We start from the raw sequence: 22,672 nt of genomic DNA, 5'->3' as shown, positions 1-22,672 counted from the left end.
ACAAGATCAATCAACTCCTCTTCATCCAAAAATATGTTTGGGTGACCATTCACAGCAGAAAGCTATCGGATGGCTGTGTCAATTTCGAATTTGTTAAAAGTTAAGTTATCATTAACAGTGAAATTATAATATTTGTTTAAAAAGTCAAATTCCAAATGGATGAATAAATGATACATAAAGAGTCAAACACGACATCCATAACTGTTGTAAAATGCATGTCTAGCTGCATTTCTTGTCGTGTCACACAACTAAACAGTCAGTTCTGCAGTACTTGAGTCATAACATAGATTTCCAACCATCACCAGCACCCTCGAGAATCTCATATCAAGAGCCTCTTTCACTGCATTGTTGGATGAGGTGCTGGTAGAGCACACTTGCTTGCAGCGTGGTGGGGAAGAAAATCTGATTAAACAATTAGTGTCAATTAGCCCCGACCAAATCATTCTACAAACAATTGGTCTCTAGTGCCCGGCTTAATTACAAGCGACTTTCAGCTCCTTATCATGAGCCATGTCGCCTGTGATTCATGTCCGACTCACGCCTGTCCCTCAAGCACCATCAATTATCCACCAGTAAACAAATCCACCAGGCAAAAAAAATAAAAAAAATTGCAGCTCCAGGTCCCAGGCCTGATTAGCATACCTCTATGTATGCTCGTCAGCTGCTGTGTAACTACAAGTGATGAAAGCAGCGGTGTGATGAGGTGAACAGTATGCTAAAGGATAAGAAGCGATAATGATCCCGATGTCTGGTTTTAGGTAGAATCACAACAATTTTGGAAGAAAGCCCCCCAGGCTGATACTTGATTTAATACTGCCACATGAATTAATGCTATTTTTATATTATGCCCTATACAACATTAAGTGATTAATTTGATTGAGTCTCTAGAGAGACATGCTGTGTGGTTTTACGGTGATTACAGGAGAAATGAAGAAGTTTTGAACATGCAAACACAAAGGCACACAGGCACAACCACATCTCAAAATGTGAGGTCAGAGTTCTTGATTTCAACGCACAAACACTCGCACATATACAGCGATACATGCACAATGCACAGAATGTGTGAAGGAGAGCGACAGCAGGCGCGATGACATGTTAAATTACCCTGGTGATGTATAGCTTAATGAACCCCTTGTGTTGATCACGCTCCACATTAATCAACAGCCATGAACAGATTCCCTTATTTTCTCAATGCTGCCTTGATAAACTGCAATTTCATTTAACCTTGGACAGCAACTTTAATAGCTTCCACAGGACAACTGTCAATACTTCCCTGGGTATACAGTGATTAAATTGCAAGGCGAGAAGTGTGTCCCTGCTTCCTCCTCTTGCTCATCCTGCGTCTCCCTCTCTTCACCCCCCACCCACCCACCCCCCACACTTCAAATCACAATTTGTACTTTCACACTTCAAACAGTCTTCACTTAAAAAAAACAAAGTCAAACGACATTTTTGGATTCCACCGTGCAATCACTGGAATTATCTGTTGCTGTGTGTTGTGTTTTTTTTCCCCTCATAAATTAATTAGTCATTGTTGCAACTCACTTTTACATGATATATATATATTTATTTGACCAGGAGAATAACCTGTTGATTCTCTTGTGTGTCTCACTTTTTTACTTCACATTGTAGAAGCTGAAATCTTTTGCGGTTGTTATATTCTGTCTGTGTTTTGTTTTATTCTGTAGATATTGAACATATCCCTTCATTTTAAACTAGCCTATAATCTCAATGGCTTTCGCAACTATGTGCCCAAAAACTTTCACACGATGAGTAAAACACAAGCTAAATTATTATGTTGAAGACATGAGGCGAGTTGTCTTCCAAGCTAATACTTCCATCTCACTTATTTCTGAATTTTGTTGTTGTCCGCGAGCTCAGTGGGCAAGATAAAACAAGATGGTGACAGGCAGTGACCTGAGCCCTGTCATAATGATTTTCTGTGATATCCTCCACCCTTGTCAATTTAGCATAAATTATCAGCCATGAAAGGCCTGCTGGCTGATTAAAACCAATTGTCTGGGTAGAGAAGGACAAGGCAACCTCTTTATTATATGATAAACTAAGTTAATGGAAGAAGACAATCTCTCCTCTGGGAAATCGGATTTACTCTTAATTAAAGCATTGTGTTTTCTCTGCTGGATAGAAGGGCCTTTCTGTTGTTCCAACATGCACTTGAATAAAACTTTAAGGATAATGTGATAGACAAACTGAAGCAACACATCAGGAGTGGGAAAAAAAAAAAATACTTATTCATCCTGTGTGAATATCCAACAAGAGAGGGAGAAAAAGGATTGCATATTTGTGCAGCTTGCAAATGTAATCAACGCCAATCAGGTGATATTCGCCATCAAAGAAAATAATGCAACTGTGTGCTTTAACAGATTTGTTTATCAAAAACACACGCCTGGCGCTTGGTAATTACACTTGATCTCGGAACACATTATCACCTTTGGAGAACATGTTTCATTATCACATCTGCAGCTGAAAAGATTCCAGATTGTGTGTCACATGTTAAGCAGAAGAAAAGCAGTGTGTGCTTGTGCAGCTTCATCTCCGCTCAGGGAACAATGCAAGTTTGCCTTACTCTTGTGCTCCGCGGATGACATAACAGAAGAGCAAACATTTCTCTGTCCTGCGCCTCTCGTTGGCTTCCTCCACCCACACTTGAGAGGTGACAGGCGTACACCCGGACTTCCATTATTATCCAACACAGCAAGAATGCCTCCAGGAGGATAATTACTGAAACTTGAAGAGCCAGGGCTAATCCTAAGTACTTCACTTTGTATGACTGCCTCGCCCGCCTGTCTCTTAGGCTGCCGCTCACACTGACAAAGTGCAATGTTGGGCTCAGTGAAAGTCAATAAGAAGACCTCATGGCCCACAGATAGAGCATTCAAGCCAAATGGCGGCAAAATACAATGTTATCTCTGTTTATCATAAACAGCCGGCATTTGAAACACTCTAATCTATCACCTCAGCTGGGCAAACAAGTGGCCGGGGAAATACAGATCATAACACCCAAAGAGGCTATCCAACAAATGCCTAAATTAATTTTTCGACTCATTTTATTTTGACAATAAGTAGACAGACTTTGGGTGAGAGAAGAGATAGATTGTGTTGGGCTTCAACAGTTTCAGGAGGGCAGCACTGGCAGCAGTATAACCTGCAGTATAAAGTCTAGGCTAGAGAATCTCCCTGCTGCTGATGTCAGGCGTGCTCTGACTGACAGGACGGATCATTAGCACCCTGTCTTGACATATTTGGGTGACAAGACCCATCATATGGCAGCCACTGCAAATCTGGATGTTAGTTATTTAACATACAATTATCTTAATATAGGGAGGCAAATTGCGCCCATCCAAATTACCATTTACATGGTTTCCATGCAAACCAACAACATGGCAACTGGGAACAAAGAAGCCAGTGCCGGGGTTGTTAAATATAACAAGCAACTTTAAATTAAAGCTTTCAAACAGCCTGAGGGGCCTGACAAGCTCGTTTTCTGATTTTATTTTATGTGGATGTAATAAATATATACAATTTTGACTTATGGGAGGTGATGACCAGCTTCTTGTTTTGATTTTTGCTCCCGTCAGACACAACTTGAAAAGCAGAAGAAAGTTTTTGGGGCGGCTCTCTGCATTCATCCCAGGAGGAACCAGATGCTCCCGTCCTGCCAGACAAAGCCAGGAACAGCTGCCTGATCGATACCCGACAAAGGCTCAGAGGTTAGAGCAGTCAAAAGATTGTTAACTAGCCATTTCATTTGCCAGACATTTATATCATTGTTTACGGTTCAGTGCACCCCTTCAGTACAGGCCATGCTGCACACCTGTGCTTGGAACACTTTTAGGGCCCACATTTCATGACCCCAAAGGGAAAAAGGCTCACCGTCTCCAAGTTAGATAAGACACGGATATAAATACACAGATTAATATGGTTATTTTGTTTTGTTTTGTACTATTTTTTTTAAGCTATATTAACATCATTAATATCAATGCCAGCATATTTTTGCATCATTGTCAGCAGCCCATTTGAAAGATTAAAAAAAAACCTTCTATCTGACTGGCTATCAATATGAAGGTTTTAGAAAAACCATCAATGTGTGTATACTTTAGGCTGACTGCAATGTGCAGATGTGAGTGTGCATTGATGGCGATGGAGGGATGTATTGGCCTGTATTTACAAATTCCTGCATATGTATTTATGTTTGTGTTGAATATGAGTGTTGGTGTACCATGCATCCCAGGTGGCAACACATGGCTTTGCTGCCACATCTCTGGCTCGTGTTGTGAGTGTCCACGCAGGCTGGCAGAGAGGGGAGACCCTCTCTGTGGCTCACCCAGGCGGAGAGGGGCTTCCTGCACATCTTTTGTCACACCATTTGGGCCCTTGTGTCTGTGGCTGCCCCGCTCCGGACCCACTTGGCAGCTCACAGTGCAGACGGACATCTGCTCTTTCCAACCTCCTGGTGAACAGAGAAAACAACAACCAACAGACCTTGCTCTCTGACTCTCTGCATACTTTACGGTTACACAGTGTCTGTTTGAACAGCAACAATGTTTTGATGCAGCAACAAGAAAAAGTCACATGTCTACTCTAATAGAATACCAGGAGTGATAATCTGTTTCTTAATTGTTATGAGTTAATACCAGAGTTTCAACAATGTACCATATATATATATATATACATATATATATATTTCTGTTTTTAAGATAATTGTGCAGAAAAAAAACTAGTGGGTAATTGGTATGAATATATGTATCCTGAGCAACAGAGATCTTCTAATTGCTTGTGAATGCCACAAGTGATTACCTCCGGATTTCTTCCAGAAAAAAAAAAAAAAAAAAAAAGTAAAGCCTTCAGATAACCGAGCTGCTATGTAAATGTCCACATTAAAGTATGTTTCTGCATCTCCGGCTTGACTCCTTTCTCCCGGTTCTCTGAGCGGAGTGATTCTGCAGCACGCAATATTGAACCCACTTTGTTCGTGCTCAGCGGCCCAGAATAACTCGGTCATTATGGTGGCGAAAGGGACAGGTTTTGAGTTTGATTTCATGATGGTAATATAGCCCATGTGTGTAGGAGAAGAAAGCCTTCAATGGGGACATCTGTTCAGCTTACAGTTACAGCCGTGCGAGAAGAACAACCTGTGCACGCCATATGAACCAGGACCGACCTGTCCCTGAACGCAACAGGCAACAAAAGAGGGGTTGGTTTTGTTTTTTTCTTGGTTTTTTTGTGTGTTTTTTTAATAGAGGTAGTGCACAAAGAATAAATGCGGATTAAATATCTCTTGTACCTCTGTAGCTCCAGCAGCAACGTTTCCTGGTTATCACACTGACCTCTGACACCAGTCTTGCTGCTATGATCTCTGGGTGATTTGTCACCAGAGGCCAACATGTCCTCAAACCTTGCTCTCAAAATGCATGAAAAAAAAAAAAAAAAAAAAATCACTATTATGCATAATATTGTGGATGTCCATCCCATCTGGGAGGAAGGGAAAAGGGGGAAAACCAGTTTGATCACAGGTGTTTATGCAGAAATATAAACTGGAATTACATATGAACATATAATATGTGTAATCTGTATATACATGTTAGCAGTTTGTGTGTGGAGGAAAGGCTCGGCTATTCCTAATTGAACATGTCTCATGGGAACATGTCACAGGAGGATGTTGTGTTTCTCTGCTGAGAGCAAACGTGGAGGGTCAATCACTGCTGCGGAGCGAGGAGCACGGTATGTAGCTTATTCTCCTCACCACGTTTTATTCACCTTTAAATGCTGTTACATGATGTGTTTCGATAGTTTTGTGCGATGGATTAGTTTGAGGGAAATAAAAAAATATATATATATTATGAATGAAGCAGAAAAACAAGTTCTTTTTTATCTCCAGCGTCAATAAGACAAGGGAATGTGTGTGTGTGTGTGTGTGTGTGTGTGTGTGTGTGTGTGTGTGTGTGTGTGTGTGTGTGTGTGTGTGTGTGTTTACCTAAAATCTGTCCTTGTTTCATATAAATGTTAAAGGCTTATCGGGATATCTCTTTTCTAAAAAACAATCAAATCGACACACTTCAGAACAAGCGCTCACACATTTAAATAATACCTTAAAATAAAGATGTATATTGTATAACAGATTTAAATAAATGTCATGCAATTGTTAAAATTGTCTCTAAACATTGAGGAATAACACAGGTGCTATGAGAATAATACCAGATAACTGCATCTGTTCTCGGAGTTGTTTGTTTGTTTTTAACCTCAGAAATAATTTGCTCTATTTTAGTTTTAGCTCCTTCATTTTTCTAACCTGAAGGTAAAGCGGTGTAAATTAATCCAAAAAAAAAAAAGCTGCTGTCCAATCCTAGAAACACAAGAATTAATCAGATAGTCCATCTATCAGGCTGTGCAATAAAGGAAGCGACATGGGTGATGTGATGAATAATCCCTGCTCGTTTTAATTAACTTTTCCCTGTCCTGTAATGACCAAGCTGGTCAACAGACCCGGTCAATAAGCATGTTAATATCAAACAAATAAAACTGCGGATGATTAAAAAAACCTCCTGCGTTATTAAATTTGAAATTCAAATGAAATTTATGCTCCCAGTGCTCCCTGCATGCTAATAGAGTCCAGGTTCTTATGATGTAAGCTTCCTATAGGTTGAACTAAATACAGTGATGAACATATTCAATATAACCAGCTTATCATGTTAGTTTCAGTCTGACACAGAGTGCAATGGCTCACTTTAATAAATAACCCCGGTTAACATGGGGCACCAACAGTCTCCATGTTGCCAATAAACCTTGAGAATTACTTTTTGGGGAATTTTGTCATTTTGAGGCTAAACATGCTCCAAAGTTATCGAATATTGAATAATCCTCCACCGGAATGCACCATCTAGGATTTTTTAATCAAAACTGTTAAGATAATTGAACGCAATTACAGTAATGTGAAAGTTTGAGACGGTGTAATGTAGGTTCCCCAAAACGGAACAATGCCGCCTTTATAGCTTGTGTAATAGTTTGTGTATATTAATTCTTAAGAAGCTGAAACGTGCAAAAAAAAAGGGTGATTTATGCCAGAATAAGTTTCTAATATGAGGAAGCTTTTAGAAAAATAAAAAACACCTGAGCAATGCTTCAAATGCTAAAGTGATGCTGAAGTAAATACACACGAGGTGGAGTTGACCCACTTAAAAGTTTTACCAGAAAATCTGTTTAGATTCCACTTTTTTGAGTTTTTTGGGGATTGATCCAAGAAGGCCCATCGTGAGGAACAATGAGGAGGAGCCTGGTTTAAAAATGCAAAATGAACTTAAAACGAGATTGTATTATTGTGCATTGATCTTAAGCTTTTTGGTGGTGGTGGTGGTGGTGGTTTACCAACATGTTTCATCCACCACATCACCGATCACATCCCCATCCCCTCACATTTATGGAACCTGATGTTCTGTAAAAATTCCAATAAGTGGCCCCCTAATTCCTCCTTCCTAATTCACTCTCATTTAACTTTACCTTCCTTCCGCTGTCTTTTCTTATGGAGGAGGAGGGTGGAGGAGGTGGAGGAGGGTGGAGGAGGGTGGAGGAGCTCCATTGATGACCTCACGGTAGTATGTGGCCGTGCTGATTGGTCGCCCGTGTCACAGCGGCACTTCAAAGCCGGAGAGGAGCCTACAATTGTGGGAAAGAATGGGCGGAACACATCATTGTATTGCACACCTCTAAAAAAAACACTGCTCTGATTCATAAATATAAAAAGATCCTCTGAGGAGGGCAGTGGTTTTTGTGTGATGGCAACTTCACTTCTAGGGGTGAGTCGACAGGACTTTCTTACTGGTTTAATTAGTTCTTGTCATTGTCCGGCGGAGGGGGATTAAAGCAGAGTAGCAGTGCGTCGGTTCGGTTCGGTTCGGTGTCTGACCCGGGTTTGTCCTATGTGTCCCGAGTCTGGCATGCATGTGTAAGCTGTGTGTCGCATTTCAGTTACTTTCTTTTTGCGTCCAGGTAGGAACTGTGATGATTTATTTTTTGTTTTGGATAACAAATATAAATTAGACTTCTAGCTCAAACTTGGGGGAAAAAACAAACAAAAAAAAACTTGTTTGCTGACTTACCACCTCCTGTTTCGAGCTGAAATCCTGCATAGAAATCCTGCATGTAAATGAAGCTAAACCTGTCAGACTGACCCGGTCACTCACAGATATTTCTTGTTTCTTTCAGGAGGAGCCGAGATTAGGATCGACTCCTTTAGCCATGTTAGCAGCCACATGTAATAAAATAGGGAGTCCGAGCCCTTCACCGTCGGCAGTTTCGGATAACTCCTCATCGTTTGGGAAAGGCTTCCATCCCTGGAAAAGAGCCTCTGCCAGCAGCTGCAGCCTCGGATCCGGCCTGTCCGGCTTCGGGGTGTCCCGCAATGGATCCGGCATCTCGGACTCCTTCGGCACCAACACCTCCACGGGCTCCAGCGCCTTCTCCCTCACGTCTGGTGCCTCCGGGTCGCACTTTGGGAACGATTATTCGGTGTTCCAGGCGTCGGTGTCGGGCAGCTCTCAAGAAAGCAGCCACCAGCCGGTCTTCATCTCCAAGGTGCACACCTCCGTGGACAGCCTGCAGGGCATATACCCGAGGATGAGCGTGGCGCATCCCTACGACACCTGGTTCAAGTCGTCTCATCCAGGTATCCCGACAGGTGAGGTCGGAACCGCCGGAGCCTCTGCGTGGTGGGATGTTGGACCGGGGTGGATTGACGTCCAGAACCCTAATGGAGCAGCACTACAGACCTCCTTGCACTCAGGTGGACTGCAGGGCTCCTTGCACTCTCCTCTGGGCGGATATAATTCTGATTACTCCACTTTAAGTCACTCTGCCTTCAGCTCGAGTCCCTCTCCTCACCTGTTGACAACCGGGCAGCACCTGATGGACGGGTTCAAGCCGGTGTTGTCTTCTTACCCGGACACGACCCCGTCTCCGTTGGCCGGGGCCGGGGGCACCATGCTCTCCGGGGGTCCACCTGCATCCTTAGCCGGGTCTCCCAGGTCCTCTGCCCGGCGGTACTCAGGTAGAGCCACCTGCGACTGTCCAAACTGCCAGGAGGCGGAGAGACTGGGACCGGCTGGAGCCAGCCTCCGGAGGAAGGGTCTCCACAGCTGTCACATCCCCGGCTGTGGGAAGGTTTACGGGAAAACGTCGCACCTGAAGGCTCACCTGAGGTGGCACACCGGGGAGAGGCCGTTTGTGTGCAACTGGCTCTTCTGTGGGAAGAGGTTCACGCGCTCCGACGAGCTGCAACGACATTTACGCACACACACCGGGGAGAAGAGGTTCGCCTGTCCGGTGTGCAACAAGAGGTTTATGAGGAGCGACCACCTGAGCAAACATGTAAAAACTCACAGTGCAGGAGGATCCGCCGGCTCTGGCTCCGGTGGCAGTGGAGGGAAGAGGGGGAGTGATACCGACAGCGAGCACAGTGCACCGGGGAGCCCTCCGTGCCATTCCCCAGACCTGCTGCACCCACCTGAGTCCACCCAGGGAGTCATGAACGGCCTCTAAGACCCTCAGGGGCCCTCAGACTGTAACACAGGTGTGATGGAGTCGTCCTGGAGGACTCGGACGTGGACATACTTTGGTGTATGCGAAATGCTTCACAATGAGTGTCGTCATTTAATGAGAAAATAGGCCTGTTTTCTTTGACTTTTTTTCCCAAGTGTTTAAGACTAATTACTTAACTCGTGCAAACAGAAACTTCTCATTTAGAGCCTTCTACATCTGCGGTGTAATCAAGTTATTGTGGGCACATAGAACAGGGCACAACTGAACCTTCATCCATCTGATCCTGAATTCTACCTTGATGTTTTTATTTCCCCAGCATATGAGAAACAAAAAGATATAAAACACTGCTGTGGGGCCTGCTTCTACTGTCATACATAATTGTTCAAAACCAAACTCTGGCACTTTATTATCGAGCAGAAGACATTGTTCGTTCGTGTCCCTGTGGATGGAACAAATACCTGTAGAGTGTAAACACGGGATGGATAGTTCTACCTGTCTGGAGCAGTTGTAGGTTTATATCACATATTGCTATTCAAGTCTGTAAGTATGAGCTGAGGTTGCTTACACAATGTGTTGTACATAATGACAAATGTAGTTTAGAATAATTACAGCCCAATGTAAAGGTGAGTAATGTATTTGTCCAGGAGACGATTTTGTATAGGTATTTCTAGTTGTATATGGACTCTAGTAAATATTTGAAAATATACGGAAATGTACTTGGATTCTTTCTTTGACATGATATGAAATGTATTGTGGGGAGTTATATTTAACCACCAGTTTTCTTGTATTTAGGGGGTCTATCATTAGGCGCACTTTGAATTTATTTGTGAAGTTTTGAAATAATTTACTGTTTACCCACTCATTTAATTTAAGTAAGCATGTTGTAAAGTGATTTTAATTTTACAATGATATTTTTTTTTTCCCCTCCGAGAATGGCTTTTTATGTGAGCCACTCAATAAAGTCAGTATGAATTCAGAAGCAGTTGATCGACTCAGTTTGTTTGATTGTTGAGTCGATAAAAAAATAGTTTTTAAAATGATTATATTGCTCAGAGTGTATTATTTTATATTATATCATTATGTCATTTTAATGAAATAACATCGATGTGGAAAAAGGCCCGCAGCTGTCGAGGCCTCACCCAGAATGTATTTCACATTTAAATAATACAACAAACATTTAAATGATTAAAACAAATACAAGTTTAGTGTCGTACGAATTTAAATTCAGGGACAATTCACAAGTTTTTCTGTTGAGCTGGAAAAATAAAACGCCTAATTATGTAACTAGCTACTATTTATCAAACAATTATCACCTAAAGAGGTAACATACACTCATTTATCCTTTTATTTTCACTCATTTGTTTTATGATAGAAGCTTTTTTCTCTCTTTGTAAATTAAAACACGCTCCTTCTGTTGATCCTAAATGGTGTTGATATATATATTTGAATGTTTGCAGATAAATATCTACATTACGGACAGTAGCTTGTGAATTTCAAATAGTGTAATACAATTTAAGAAAAGAGAATTCTTGTTTTCATTTTGGGTTTTATTTGAGTTAATCTCAAATTAGACTAAATCAATTGCCAATAACTACAATTCAAAATGATCAGTATAAACGTTCAGAAACTACAGCAAATTGAATTTATTTATTAACATTGTATATATCTTGTATCTCTTATGTGCTATTTCTTCTTTTTATATCTGTAGCAATGTATTGGGATTTAAACACTGAAGCCACACGCAGGTTTTCCAATTAAGGAAGCAGCTTGTATTTTGTATTTTCTGTCGGTTAAAACTGTAATAGAAGTAACCTCATGTTTTCCTGTTTAATTTATTTTTCTCGTTTCTGGGGTTCTGACGAATTTGCACCTAAAAGCACATTATAGTGATCACTTAAACTGTGTTACAGAAACGATAAGCATGGAGAATACCAGCCAGTCTTATTATTCTATCTTTTTTGAGTAGTCTTGTGTGTTTCTGTTTCTAGGGCTTATCGTTGAAGGGTAAACTAAATCGATCTCTAAAACTTCTGTTAGACTGTTTTCTCTGCACAGCTCCTGAGCGCCATCTAGGGCCTCTACATTCAACCCTGATCCACATATAATTCTTATTATTCTTATTCTTATTTAAGCAATCTCTCCTCCAGTGTTGCTGCATCGAACCATGTTTACAACTTTTACCATTTGAGACTAAAAGTTGAAGGTTTAATTTCAACAAATTCAACTGAACATGTTGGACTATCCATGATGTGTTTTTTTCCTCTCCACATTATGGGACATAAACAAATACAAATTCAATAAGTAATGATGTAAGGACGAGTGCAATAACATAAGGTGATCAGTTCACCCACCTTGAATCACACATGCTGCAGGTATGGCTTAGATTTCAGTCAGTCAGGGATAAATCACAATCTGGTGATCGAAGCTCATTAGAATATCTCAAGTGTCTCTGAAAAAAAGTACTTACAGGTCTTGTTATTCAATATGCCTTGTTTTGTTGCAGCAGGCTACACCAGTGCAATACATATTCTCTATTTTCTTTGCTCACATACTGTTTTGTTTCAATTTCTGGGTGGGAAAAAGCCCATTAAGAGTGAACATTTAGTTGCCAGTTTCTTTTTCTTTCTCAATTTTATCTTCTTACACATGCTAAAATGTACAAGTGCACACACATACACGTATACGTACGCAGAGGGATGAAGTTGCAGCTGGCTCCATCTTTGTTTCCTCTTCCTCTACTCTGTTCCTATTGTTTTTGTTCAACCAGAGGCCTCTGCAGAGACAATATCAAGAGTTAAAAGTGAAACCAAGCAAAGTTCAGGGGGAACCACAAAACTGAAATAGTGCTGTGGACCGGCTTTGACTGAGGAGATTCAGCCTTTGTTGGGTCAATGAAGCACTGTGGGTTATGGAGACAGTTAAGGCCTGCAGCCCAGTCACATACTACACCAATTCCCTTGAGATACTTATAATATTTACAAAACGATAAGTAATTTAAGACAAAGATTGTCAGCTGCCATGTGATCTTACAGGCCGAGGTTTTTGTGTTTGTGAAAAAGGCAGTTCACCACTCAACGCAGCAAATGTGTTCACATATCAATGACCATGGGGAGAACATATTACTTGGTTATGTTAAGTCAAGTTCTCTTTTTTGTTTATTTCATACAGTATTCTTTAAAATATAGTCTTCGAGAAAAACAATTGTAAATTCCAGGCGAGACTGCACTGACTTTTTTCCACTGATAAAGTAGTGAGTAGTTTTTAAATATATTTCACAACAGACAATAACCTGGACTAGAGGACATTAATTCAACTTTACTTGTCTAATAACCACAAACTGCCATTGAAACGTGTGAAGTGATGCGTTTTACTCGAAGCGGCCTTCAACAGAAAACTTCATTTTCTGTCAAATAACAACAGCCTTGAAGTTTTCCGCTGCCTTAACAGATGACTAAAATATAAAGTGTCAAAAAGTAATCATTAAATATAAACAGAGTAATGCTTAATGTCTCAGAGAAGAAGGTTGTCATTTTACATCACCTTGAAGACTGTTTTGGTGAACTGCCAACTGTGGATGAAGGCCACAGTAACAGGTTTGGTCACCTAGAAAACACCAAAGAGAAATAATATTATAATACACTGGTTTTAAGAAATGTGGACGTATTAGTGATTTTGAGGTTGTATTCCACTTAATAAAAGTAAACTTGAATCACAGTCTTGACCGAGGTTTCATGGAAATACCAGCTCCTATTGGCACAATGAGGTATATTGGGTTTTCTAGCTCTACCAGCAAATCACAGTGTTGTGGTAACACCTCTCACCGATGATGCATTTGTGGCCAATTTTGTGGTTAAAACCACCAGCCAGGCGGTCATTGTCATCAAACCAACCAATCTCCCGGGAAAGGCAATTTGACGAGGCTAGGAGGTCAGTCAAAATAATTAACAGTAATTGCTGCAACACTGACAGCGGTGCCCTTATACAATGCTTTCAGCAATTTAGGTTCATTTACGTCACAGGTGGTGTTCACCTGTCTGATCGCTGAGTGGAATACCTGCAGACTGAACCTCACTCAGCTCTGTTGCTGGTTTTCGAGAGTCCAATTTACCGACTTCATCACATCACGGTGTATAAAATAAATACCGCTCACCACAAGATCAAAGTTTACTACTTGTCTTCCTAAAATCAAACGTTTGAGGGAACACCGACGATGAAATAGAGACAAAGTCATGTATTTTCTCCTGTGGTATCAGGGTTGAACCACCTCAAAGTCTTTGAGATAAAAAGACATGATCACATTAATTGTAGCCATAGTTCCTTATGAAACCAATATGATTTTTGTAAAGATTATTGCTCCACTCAAGATGAAGGATCTTGCTGCAGGTAAGGCATGAGACAGCATCTTGGTGAAAGTGATGCAAGTTTTCACTGTTTATTCTGTTTCATTGAATGACTGAGTTTTCACAAATGGGTATACCAAAGCTTTCCTATCACTGTGAAATTGATGGATAGAGACATCGGTAACATCAATATTACAAATGATAATAAGAGCTGCAACAATTAGTCCAATAAAAGTACATTTATTGGCAACTATTTTGATAATGGATTAATTAACATTATTTTAATTTGTTGTTCCGGCTGTTCAAACCGAAGCATTTGCTGCTTTCCTTGTCTTATGTTTCAGTAATTTTGAGTTTTGGACAAAAAATAAGGACATTTGAAGACATGTATACACTACCAATCTTTACACTGCTATATTTAGGCCTTTTTAAAATATCCAGTCAGGATTGGCACAAAAGTTTTCTGAATCCCTTCTTCTGCTTTTGTACTTAATTGTTGGATTGGTGAAAGTCTAAAAGAAACAGATAAGACACCAGCTCTCTAGTTTTGGAATAAAAAAACCTTGAAGAGTCTGACCGAAGGAACGATGGTGAAGTAGCTCCACCAAGTGGCAAAAACATGTCAGCTTCACCATTTCCTTATTCTTTAACTTGATGAAAACACATTTAATTATCCAGGGAATTAAAATTGGGTTTGCATATCAAGTTGGATCATTTATTTCATGTTAATCATTAACTCCAGTGAAATGTGAAAATCACTAACTAAATTTGATTCATTCAAATCTATAAATCTGTTATCAAGAACTGAGTTGAGCAGACTTTGTTGAAAGCTATTCCTGAACTAAAAATGACAGAGGTTCCACTGTTTTAAATGACAAAGTTTGTCATTTTACCCGTTTGGGAATTTTAAATATAAAAGAATCATTCTTCTTTTCCAAAACAAACATTCAAAATGATCCATTATCTAAAATAATCTAAGTTGATAAATGTTATCAGTGAGGGTAGATGTGTAGTGTATCCACACTAAAAATGATTTACCCGAAGGTGTAAATACTATTTAAGCAGTAGAGAAATGGCATTAACATGAAGAAACGTTTTAATTGTTTTAAGCTGAAATAAAGGACAAGGGCTCATTGTTAAAGTATTAAAAACACTATACTTAATAATGTACATACTCCAATGAATTGACTTGTGTACTTTAAACACACAGTTCTGTGTTTAAATCAAGAGTTTTTATATATTTACAGGCAACATAAATGCAAGTTAAAAAGTTGCTCCTATACCTTTAAGCATGGGCCTGCCAATGGACAGACTCAGACAGAAAATGATGTACACTTAATTCAGCTAAAGCATTTTCATTAATACCTGCACCCCGCAGACCTATCGACTTGTCAAGGTAGGAAAAGCACAGTTAAAACGAAAGTTAAAGATGGCTAACCTCAACAGTGTGACAGAGTTATGCACAATACCAGGACTCTGACACTGAGGCAGCTAATTCAGCAATACCTCATTTCTATTATTTACACCCGTTTGTATTTTACTTCTCCACTCTACTGTTTATAAAGGCAAAGAATTGTCCTCAAACAGCTGGAATGAATCGTAACATTTGTGTTTTAATAGTTTTTTGAGACCAATGGAAGTCTATGACACAGAGGTACAAGCCATATAAGGCTTTGGATCCATGGGGAATACCTATTATTAGTAGGTTCAGTTCATAATTGGTTTTGGTCTTTTAATAAAATTTGTTGAAAGAAAAAAAAAAAAATAGAGCATGCTAACAGCAGTATCCCATCCATATTCTTATTACAGCCACAAGGTAGCAGAATTTGCTCACACATCTGTCCTTCGTTTCAGATACCCATACTAGCACACTATTCAGTATGCCAGGGAAAAAAATGGGGACTTCCCAATACATAGTATGTCATTTGAAGAATGCCAAAAATACAGGGAAGTCCTAATGCATCTGGTCATATTTTGCAGTATGCAAGCCAGCATGCTTTAGTGGCTATTCTGCCCCACAATCCTTTGCACAGTCGAGATTTGTCTGTCCCACACGCTGCATACTTTGTAAGGTCAGCTGTAAGTAGTAAATCTACTAAAAATAAAAAGTATGCGATTTGGAATGCAGCTCAAATTATCTGGCTCAGTGCTGATAATGAAATCTCTGTGTGTTGGTGAAATGTGGCAGCTTTTGTCTGTTTTGTTTCATATTCAGGCAGTTAACATCTCTGCAACAACTCAGGAGCATAATGAATGGTGCATAACAGAGGGGAGTTCTGCTATAAAAACATTAATGGACACATTTCAACATTCAATTAGTTTTACGCTCAATCACATATGAAATACTTTCACTTGTGTAGGAGGGGGATGTTAATTAGTCATGCTAAAGTCCAGGCTGCAGCAGCCACTGACCACATTTCCTACTAAAAATTCATAATCTACTCAAGAGTGCTTAGTTGCATTCCTTGAGAACTTGCATGCCAGGGCCTGCATCCAAAGACCACAACATCTCTGACAGAACATGTAAACTTCAGCATGGTTATTCATCAGCAAAGATAACAGTTACAAATCAAACAGTGAGATTCTCCCAAGGCAAGTTATTACTTTTCATAAACTTTGGCATGAATCTGCAAAACCACAAGCAGCTGAAATAGCAGTTTCCTGTTGGATTATTTCTATTATATATGATACAGCAGTCTCACATAGTGATCTATTCAGGCATTCATCACAGTGAATGTGTAAAACCTGTTCAGTGAGATAACATGAATTGTGTCCTTGATGAGATTAACCTCTCAGTTCATTTTGGCTTTGATCTACAGTCACTCAATACAGCAGTGATAATGACACACAGTAAATTCAATAAAACTCAACTATCTCCGTTTCTTAAATAAGTCTCAAATAAATAACCAAGACGCAGATGAACTACTGTTATAACACTTATTTTGTCATAACTGGCTTATTACCAAAACAAGCAGGTGAAGCACCTGGCAGTTTATTGTAATGCTGAGGGGACTTCACTGTTTGAGTGTAAATATATTTAACTAATAATGAAATGCTAACTGGGTGGATTGACCTTGTTTAATGTGTCTCCTTTAAGCAGCCTTGTTAGGACGCTTATCGCCAGACTGTCGAAACCACACAGGTATCGCTCAGTTTCAGGTGTTGCAAGTACACAGAGAGGTGCATTTCGGGTATTGTAGTCACAAACAGTGCTAAGGCCACTCCCCCGCCGGAGTTCTTGTATTATTTTAAACTCTTTGTCCCAAAATGCTCCGTGCCTGAGAGTACAGTACAGAGCCGTGACGTGAGAGATGCACGTCATAGATACGCCCTAGAAAAAGAAAACAAAAAAAGAGAGAAGTGTGACTGACAGTGGACTGACTCTCTGACGCTCCGAGACAAAACTACAACCATCTCATGAGGACGGTGAGATCTAACTTTCCTTTTCTCGCATTTGATGCTTTAACTTCTCTCATTTCCACACCAGGAAGTTACCTGTGTGTTATTAATGTGTAACTACTGAGTCTATGAAACACACCTGCTGACACTGACAGGCTACATGTCAGTGAGACTGAATCTGTGCTGCTGGGAAATGATTAGAAATGATTATTATGGATGGCAAATTAATTATTAATGAATGTCAGATTTGTTTAAGAATACATTATTGGTTTAATAAAAACAATCAAAAAGGTAAACATTCACACGATTATAATCAGACTAGTTTAATTATTATCTACAACAATCAGAAGCACAGTGCATAGATAATATACATTTGTACTCTCAGTAGTACAGTGGCACTGCACTTTGATCACAGCAAGAAGCGCTGAGAGAAGCGACTACTGTGTCTTTGGCTTGACAAGAACAACCTGTTTTTGTGCACTGGTGTAAGAAACCACATTATTAATGACTGACTCACTGTGACAAGTCATGAATGGGCAGAGTCCTTTTACGCAAACAGTAACAAGCTGAAGAGTTCAGGCTTCATTCCACACAATGTACAGAATGCACTGCGCCCGAGGCTCACTGTGCTGAAGGAAACATAGTTGAAACAGAACAATAACTTTACTCTCATGTCTTTTTCTTGCGTATGTGTCAGTTGCTGTCATGTGTCACATCACCCTAAAATATAGGTCTGTAATTGTTTAGAACGATTACTTTTTATTTAAAAGATATATCTGCCCAATATTTGCTTGAACAATCTTTTGTAAAAATGTAGACAGAAAGTAATGAAAACGAGAATCCAATACAACACGTTCAAATTTCAAATTGTTTCGTTCAAACGGCACCCCTGGTTGCGTCTTTACGGAATTAAGTAAAGTGGTTTAGAGGCCAAATCTGCAGGTTCATTTAGAAATGAAAACAATATCGTTTTTATGTTTACAGATGAGATGGCAGCTGGAAGAGCAAGGTCCTTCCGTCGTGTTGGGAGTCTCATGCGTAGTAAATCTGAGGGGACACTGATTGATCTGGAGGACAAAGTCTCAACCATTGACAACAGGAATGGTAACATGCTCACTTTTAAGCAGAGGCAGCCTGTGCTCTGAATTTGAAAACCTTAAGATAACGTTATTCAACGTCCTAACCAAACGCCTAATATGTTCACAGGTGTGTTTGTGACGCAGAACTCCGAGTGGCCTCTTTCACAACCAGAAGACGCACGTTTGTCTCAGTCGAAAAATCCCTTTTGGAACAAACTGTCTGGATCGAATCCTTTCTTAGATGACATTGTATTCAGCAGCACAGACAGAGACATTTCCAGCGCTTTTAATGTGAAACAAAACAATGAAAATCCTTTGGACACAAATAACGATGACGCCATTAGCACATCTTCGGATGAAGGCAACGTGGGCAACTTTTTGGAAAACACAAACAAAGCCATCGACAGATCTGGGAGATGCAGAAGTGCCTCCGACATCCTGGATGACCTGGAGAGAAAAGTGCCAAAACATGAGAACAGCTTCAAACCGCCTGGACCGGTGCTGAACCCAGATTTTGAGTGGCTTAAAAACGACAGAGAGGCCTACAAGATGGCCTGGCTGAGCCACAGGCAGCTAACCCGCTCGTGTCTGGACTTAAATCTAATGAGTCAGAGTCCAGGGTGGGCTCAGACACAAGCCACCGACTTTCAGGTCATCTGCAAGGTCGGCCACACTGGAGGCTCAGTACAGTTGCCAGCCTCAGAAATTAGCATCCATATCCAAGAAGGCCATGTTCCTCCGGGAGAAGTCCAGGAAGTTACACTGAAAGCAATGCTAGACCCTCCTCCTGGACTCAATAACAACTACGTGACAACCCTGAGTCCACTTCTAGAGGTGGTCCTCAGCAACATCAACATAAAGGAGTGCATCACTCTGGAGATGAAACTGGCCGGAGAGGTGAAGAGTGACCCATTGAGTCAGGTGATGACTACTGTGGTCGGCCTGGTGTCCAACAAAAAAGAGGGACCTTATCTTAAAGTGGACAACTGTTACATTTACAAGAACATGCTGCAGATGAAGCTGCAGGACCTGAAGACACATTTTTATGTAATTGCAGTTGCAGAGGCCTCTGCAATCCAGTCTCCTGCTACATCAGTATGGGATTACCTTGATCGGCAAATCACAGTAGCAGTTTATGGCCCCAGGTATATCCATCCGTCATTCAAAGTCGTTATAGTAGTCTGCGGCCATGATGACGTTCCTCCAAGGCTTCCGTTTTCAGATGTCTGCAGAGGAAACAAAAATATACCTCCACTCGTGCTGCAGCTTTGGGGAAAACATGGGTTTAAACCAGACAAACTGAACAACCTGCATGTCGGTATCAGCCTCACAGACTCGGTGTTTAAAATCAAACCTGGGGACGAACTGAAGGAAGTGAGACAAAGTCGGCTCAAAATAGGGACAGTTTTTCATCTGCCAGTTGCGTTATCTTGTGCTAGTAATACAGAAATGACTCCTTTTAAATTAGATCTACAGGTCAAAGAAGCAAAAGCTGCAATTGTTGCACAATTCCAGGTGCCTTCCCCTCCCGCAGCACCCATCAGATCAGAGAAGCGAGGGCCGCGGCAGACAGAAAAGCAGATTGAAAGGTCAAGACGCTCGCCTATTCCTGAGGAAAGTGTTCCAGATTTCCCCAAATTCGCAGACAGACCTGTGAACATACAGTGGTATGGTGTGGCCCTAAAGTCGGTCCTCCGTCAGCCACGCGTAGACTACCTTCTGGAGTATTTCAAGGGGGAAACTGTGGCTCTCCTATCAAAAGACACTGTTAGGTCAGTGGGTAACTCAAAAGTAAAGGAGTGGTATATCGGATTCCTCCGAGGCAGGACCGGTTTGGTTCACTGCAAGAACATCAAGCTCATAACCACGGACCAAGTGATCGACTTCACCAGCATTCAAATCACCACAGAGGTGCTGTTGGACAACATGACGCTGCCCTTCAAGAAGCTTACTTACATGTACTCCGCCATCCAGACGCTGGTCACTGAACACATAACCAGCTGGAGAGGTTTGGCTGACGCTTTAGGGTACGGCAAGCTGTCACTGGACACGATCACACGGAGGCACGCCGACTCTCAGGCTGATAAAGTGGCCTGCGTTCTGGAAAAGCTGAAGGAGGACTGCCACGCTGAGAAGAGCAGGAAAAAGTTTCTGCATGAGCTCATGGTGGTAAGCAGAAAAAAAATGATATAATATTTGTAGTGAACATTTCAATCTTTGTGTGCACTACATGCAAGAAAAATAACATTTCTCGTGAAAACACTTCTAATCTCCAAATAATACACATGCACACAACCCACCACTCATGCTGGTTCACAGCCCGTGTGCTCCCATGTCCTGTGCTTCCCATGGCTTTTGTTACAGTTTATCTCTGTGTTTGTCACCACAGGGTCTGTTGAAGATTGACTCTGTGAATCTTGTGGCCCAGCTGATTCAGAAAACAGTCATTTTATCCACAGCTGTGGAGCTGGGCGCTCGATGGCGGGAGCTCGCTGAGAAGATGGGCAAACTTTCCAGCACTCAGATAGCGGACTATGAGGCACCGCACCGAGGGAAGAGCAAGGAGGTCCCGGCCCAGGTCAGTTCAAACGCACACACTGACGGAGCAGGCAATGGATACAGAGCAGATAACAATGATTTTGTGGCATTTCTGCAGAGAATATGACGTACTTTCTACAAATTGATTCCTGTATTTCCTGTTTTGTTTCAGTCAATGTGGAAGCCCGCCTATGACTTCCTGTACTCCTGGAGTCTGCGCTATGGTGACAGCTACAGGGACATGATCCAGGATCTGCACCTGTTCCTGGACAAAATGAAAAACCCTGCCACCAGACAGTGGAGGCAGTTGACTGGTGCCCTCATCACAGCGAACTGTCTGGATATCTTTAGAGCCTCTGCATACCCAAATTCCTAAACTTTATGCAAGCGCACTCTGGTGATGACAGCAACTTCCACGCACTTAAGAAAAACAGAGAGGTTTTGTTACACAGCAATAAGGCTCTGATGTTGTTACTTTGCTCTTTTTTTGTAGTTGTATAGTTTTTCTCGTTTTTACACAAAGCATTAGAAGCTACTTTATTGAAGGTCGATCAGGTACTTGCACTAAATGTTTGAAACTCACTTGGAGAATGGGAAATATGTTTAACAAAGAAGGAATGTCTTTTATTCTTACAAAGAGAAGAAAACGAAGTGTTGTTTGTTACTTCTCTCTATGTCTCTATGTACACAAATGTGAGGAAGCCTTAACGTGAAAGTTCATTTTGGTAGATGATTTTCTGTCAAATGTTTATGAGGTCACTCGTTCCCGACTGACATCATTTGTCCTGGGTATCAAGAATCTCAAAGTGGTGTTTTTATCTTTTATTCCTTGCCTGTTAATAGTATGCCAATATTAGCCAATCTGCAAATGTGCATTACCTAAAGACCAGGTTAAATTATTATTTATGAATCTAATTTGATTTCTTCTTGTACATTACTTAACTTGCTGACTGTATTCCGTTTGTTTTTTAAGTATCCACACTATTAGGATCCACGTCACCTTTATGGATCCTGTGAAAGTTTGTACCAATGGGATTTTTAAGTTTTAGTTTTCTGTAAAATACTGTAGGTAGTTAATAATAATGTGAACACTGTTGCAAACTAACAATATCAAAAGGTTGCAGAACTGCTAGAACATTAAATGGAGTTTGTGTGCTAAAAGTGAGAATGTTCTACCAAAGTGAATTTTTCCTAATGCCAGTAAACAAACCGTAAAGATGCTAATATACAAGTGTCATAAACTATCGTTTCTTAAATATGAATATGTTATTTTTATACTGTAATGAAATGTTTTAGAAATGCACAGAGCAGATCATTTCATAAGATAGACAATGTAACTATTGTGTTTATATGATCATGTTTTCTTTGCCAAATAGAAACCTCACTGTTTAGAAAGGTGCCATACACAGTCACTGAACTGTAAAACAACTATTGATATCTTTGATGCTGAAATGAAGTTGTGTTGCATTAGATATGAATAAATATTAACTGCAGTAAATTATCTGATCTGTTTGCTGATAAATGCAGAGGTTAAACGTATAGCTAATATGAAAGGGAGCTATAAAACTACATATTTGTTAATCCAATCATACAGTTCTTATCAATTTCTGAGACATTTGTCATTTTTCCAGTTGAGCTGTGTTAAATCAGACCACAGAAACAAATGACTTTTCCCTGAGGTGTTTTCTACAGAGTTTCTCAGGCTGTTTGCTTTTCCCGACACTGTTTGTTTAAGCTAGTTTCAGCTCAGAGCATTGTGTGCTG

At 40.6% G+C, this 22,672-nt stretch overlaps 2 protein-coding genes across 3 annotated transcripts; both read left to right on the top strand.

The window, feature by feature from the left end:
• Positions 1–7,790: 7,790 nt before the first annotated feature.
• sp8b (sp8 transcription factor b) lies at positions 7,791–9,552 on the top strand. Its single transcript, XM_054622152.1, has 2 exons — positions 7,791–7,811; positions 8,221–9,552. Exons 1-2 carry the CDS (start codon positions 7,791–7,793, stop codon positions 9,550–9,552), a joined length of 1,353 nt encoding a protein of 450 aa, XP_054478127.1.
• Positions 9,553–17,249: 7,697 nt separating this feature from the next.
• On the top strand, positions 17,250–22,395 carry macc1 (MET transcriptional regulator MACC1). 2 transcript variants are annotated; one of them, XM_054621922.1, is made up of 5 exons: positions 17,250–17,318; positions 18,276–18,395; positions 18,498–20,539; positions 20,760–20,948; positions 21,081–22,395. In XM_054621922.1, exons 2-5 carry the CDS (start codon positions 18,281–18,283, stop codon positions 21,282–21,284), a joined length of 2,550 nt encoding a protein of 849 aa, XP_054477897.1. In that variant the 5' UTR covers positions 17,250–17,318; positions 18,276–18,280; the 3' UTR covers positions 21,285–22,395. The 2 variants fall into 2 exon arrangements, with proteins under 2 accessions (XP_054477897.1, XP_054477896.1); XM_054621921.1 differs by lacking the exon at positions 17,250–17,318 and having other exon boundaries at positions 18,266–18,395.
• Positions 22,396–22,672: the final 277 nt, after the last annotated feature.

This window comes from Anoplopoma fimbria, chromosome 20, assembly GCF_027596085.1.
Source record: "Anoplopoma fimbria isolate UVic2021 breed Golden Eagle Sablefish chromosome 20, Afim_UVic_2022, whole genome shotgun sequence".
In the NCBI taxonomy this organism is placed as follows: Eukaryota; Metazoa; Chordata; class Actinopteri; order Perciformes; family Anoplopomatidae; genus Anoplopoma; species Anoplopoma fimbria.
This window is presented reverse-complemented; position numbering and strand designations above follow the sequence as displayed.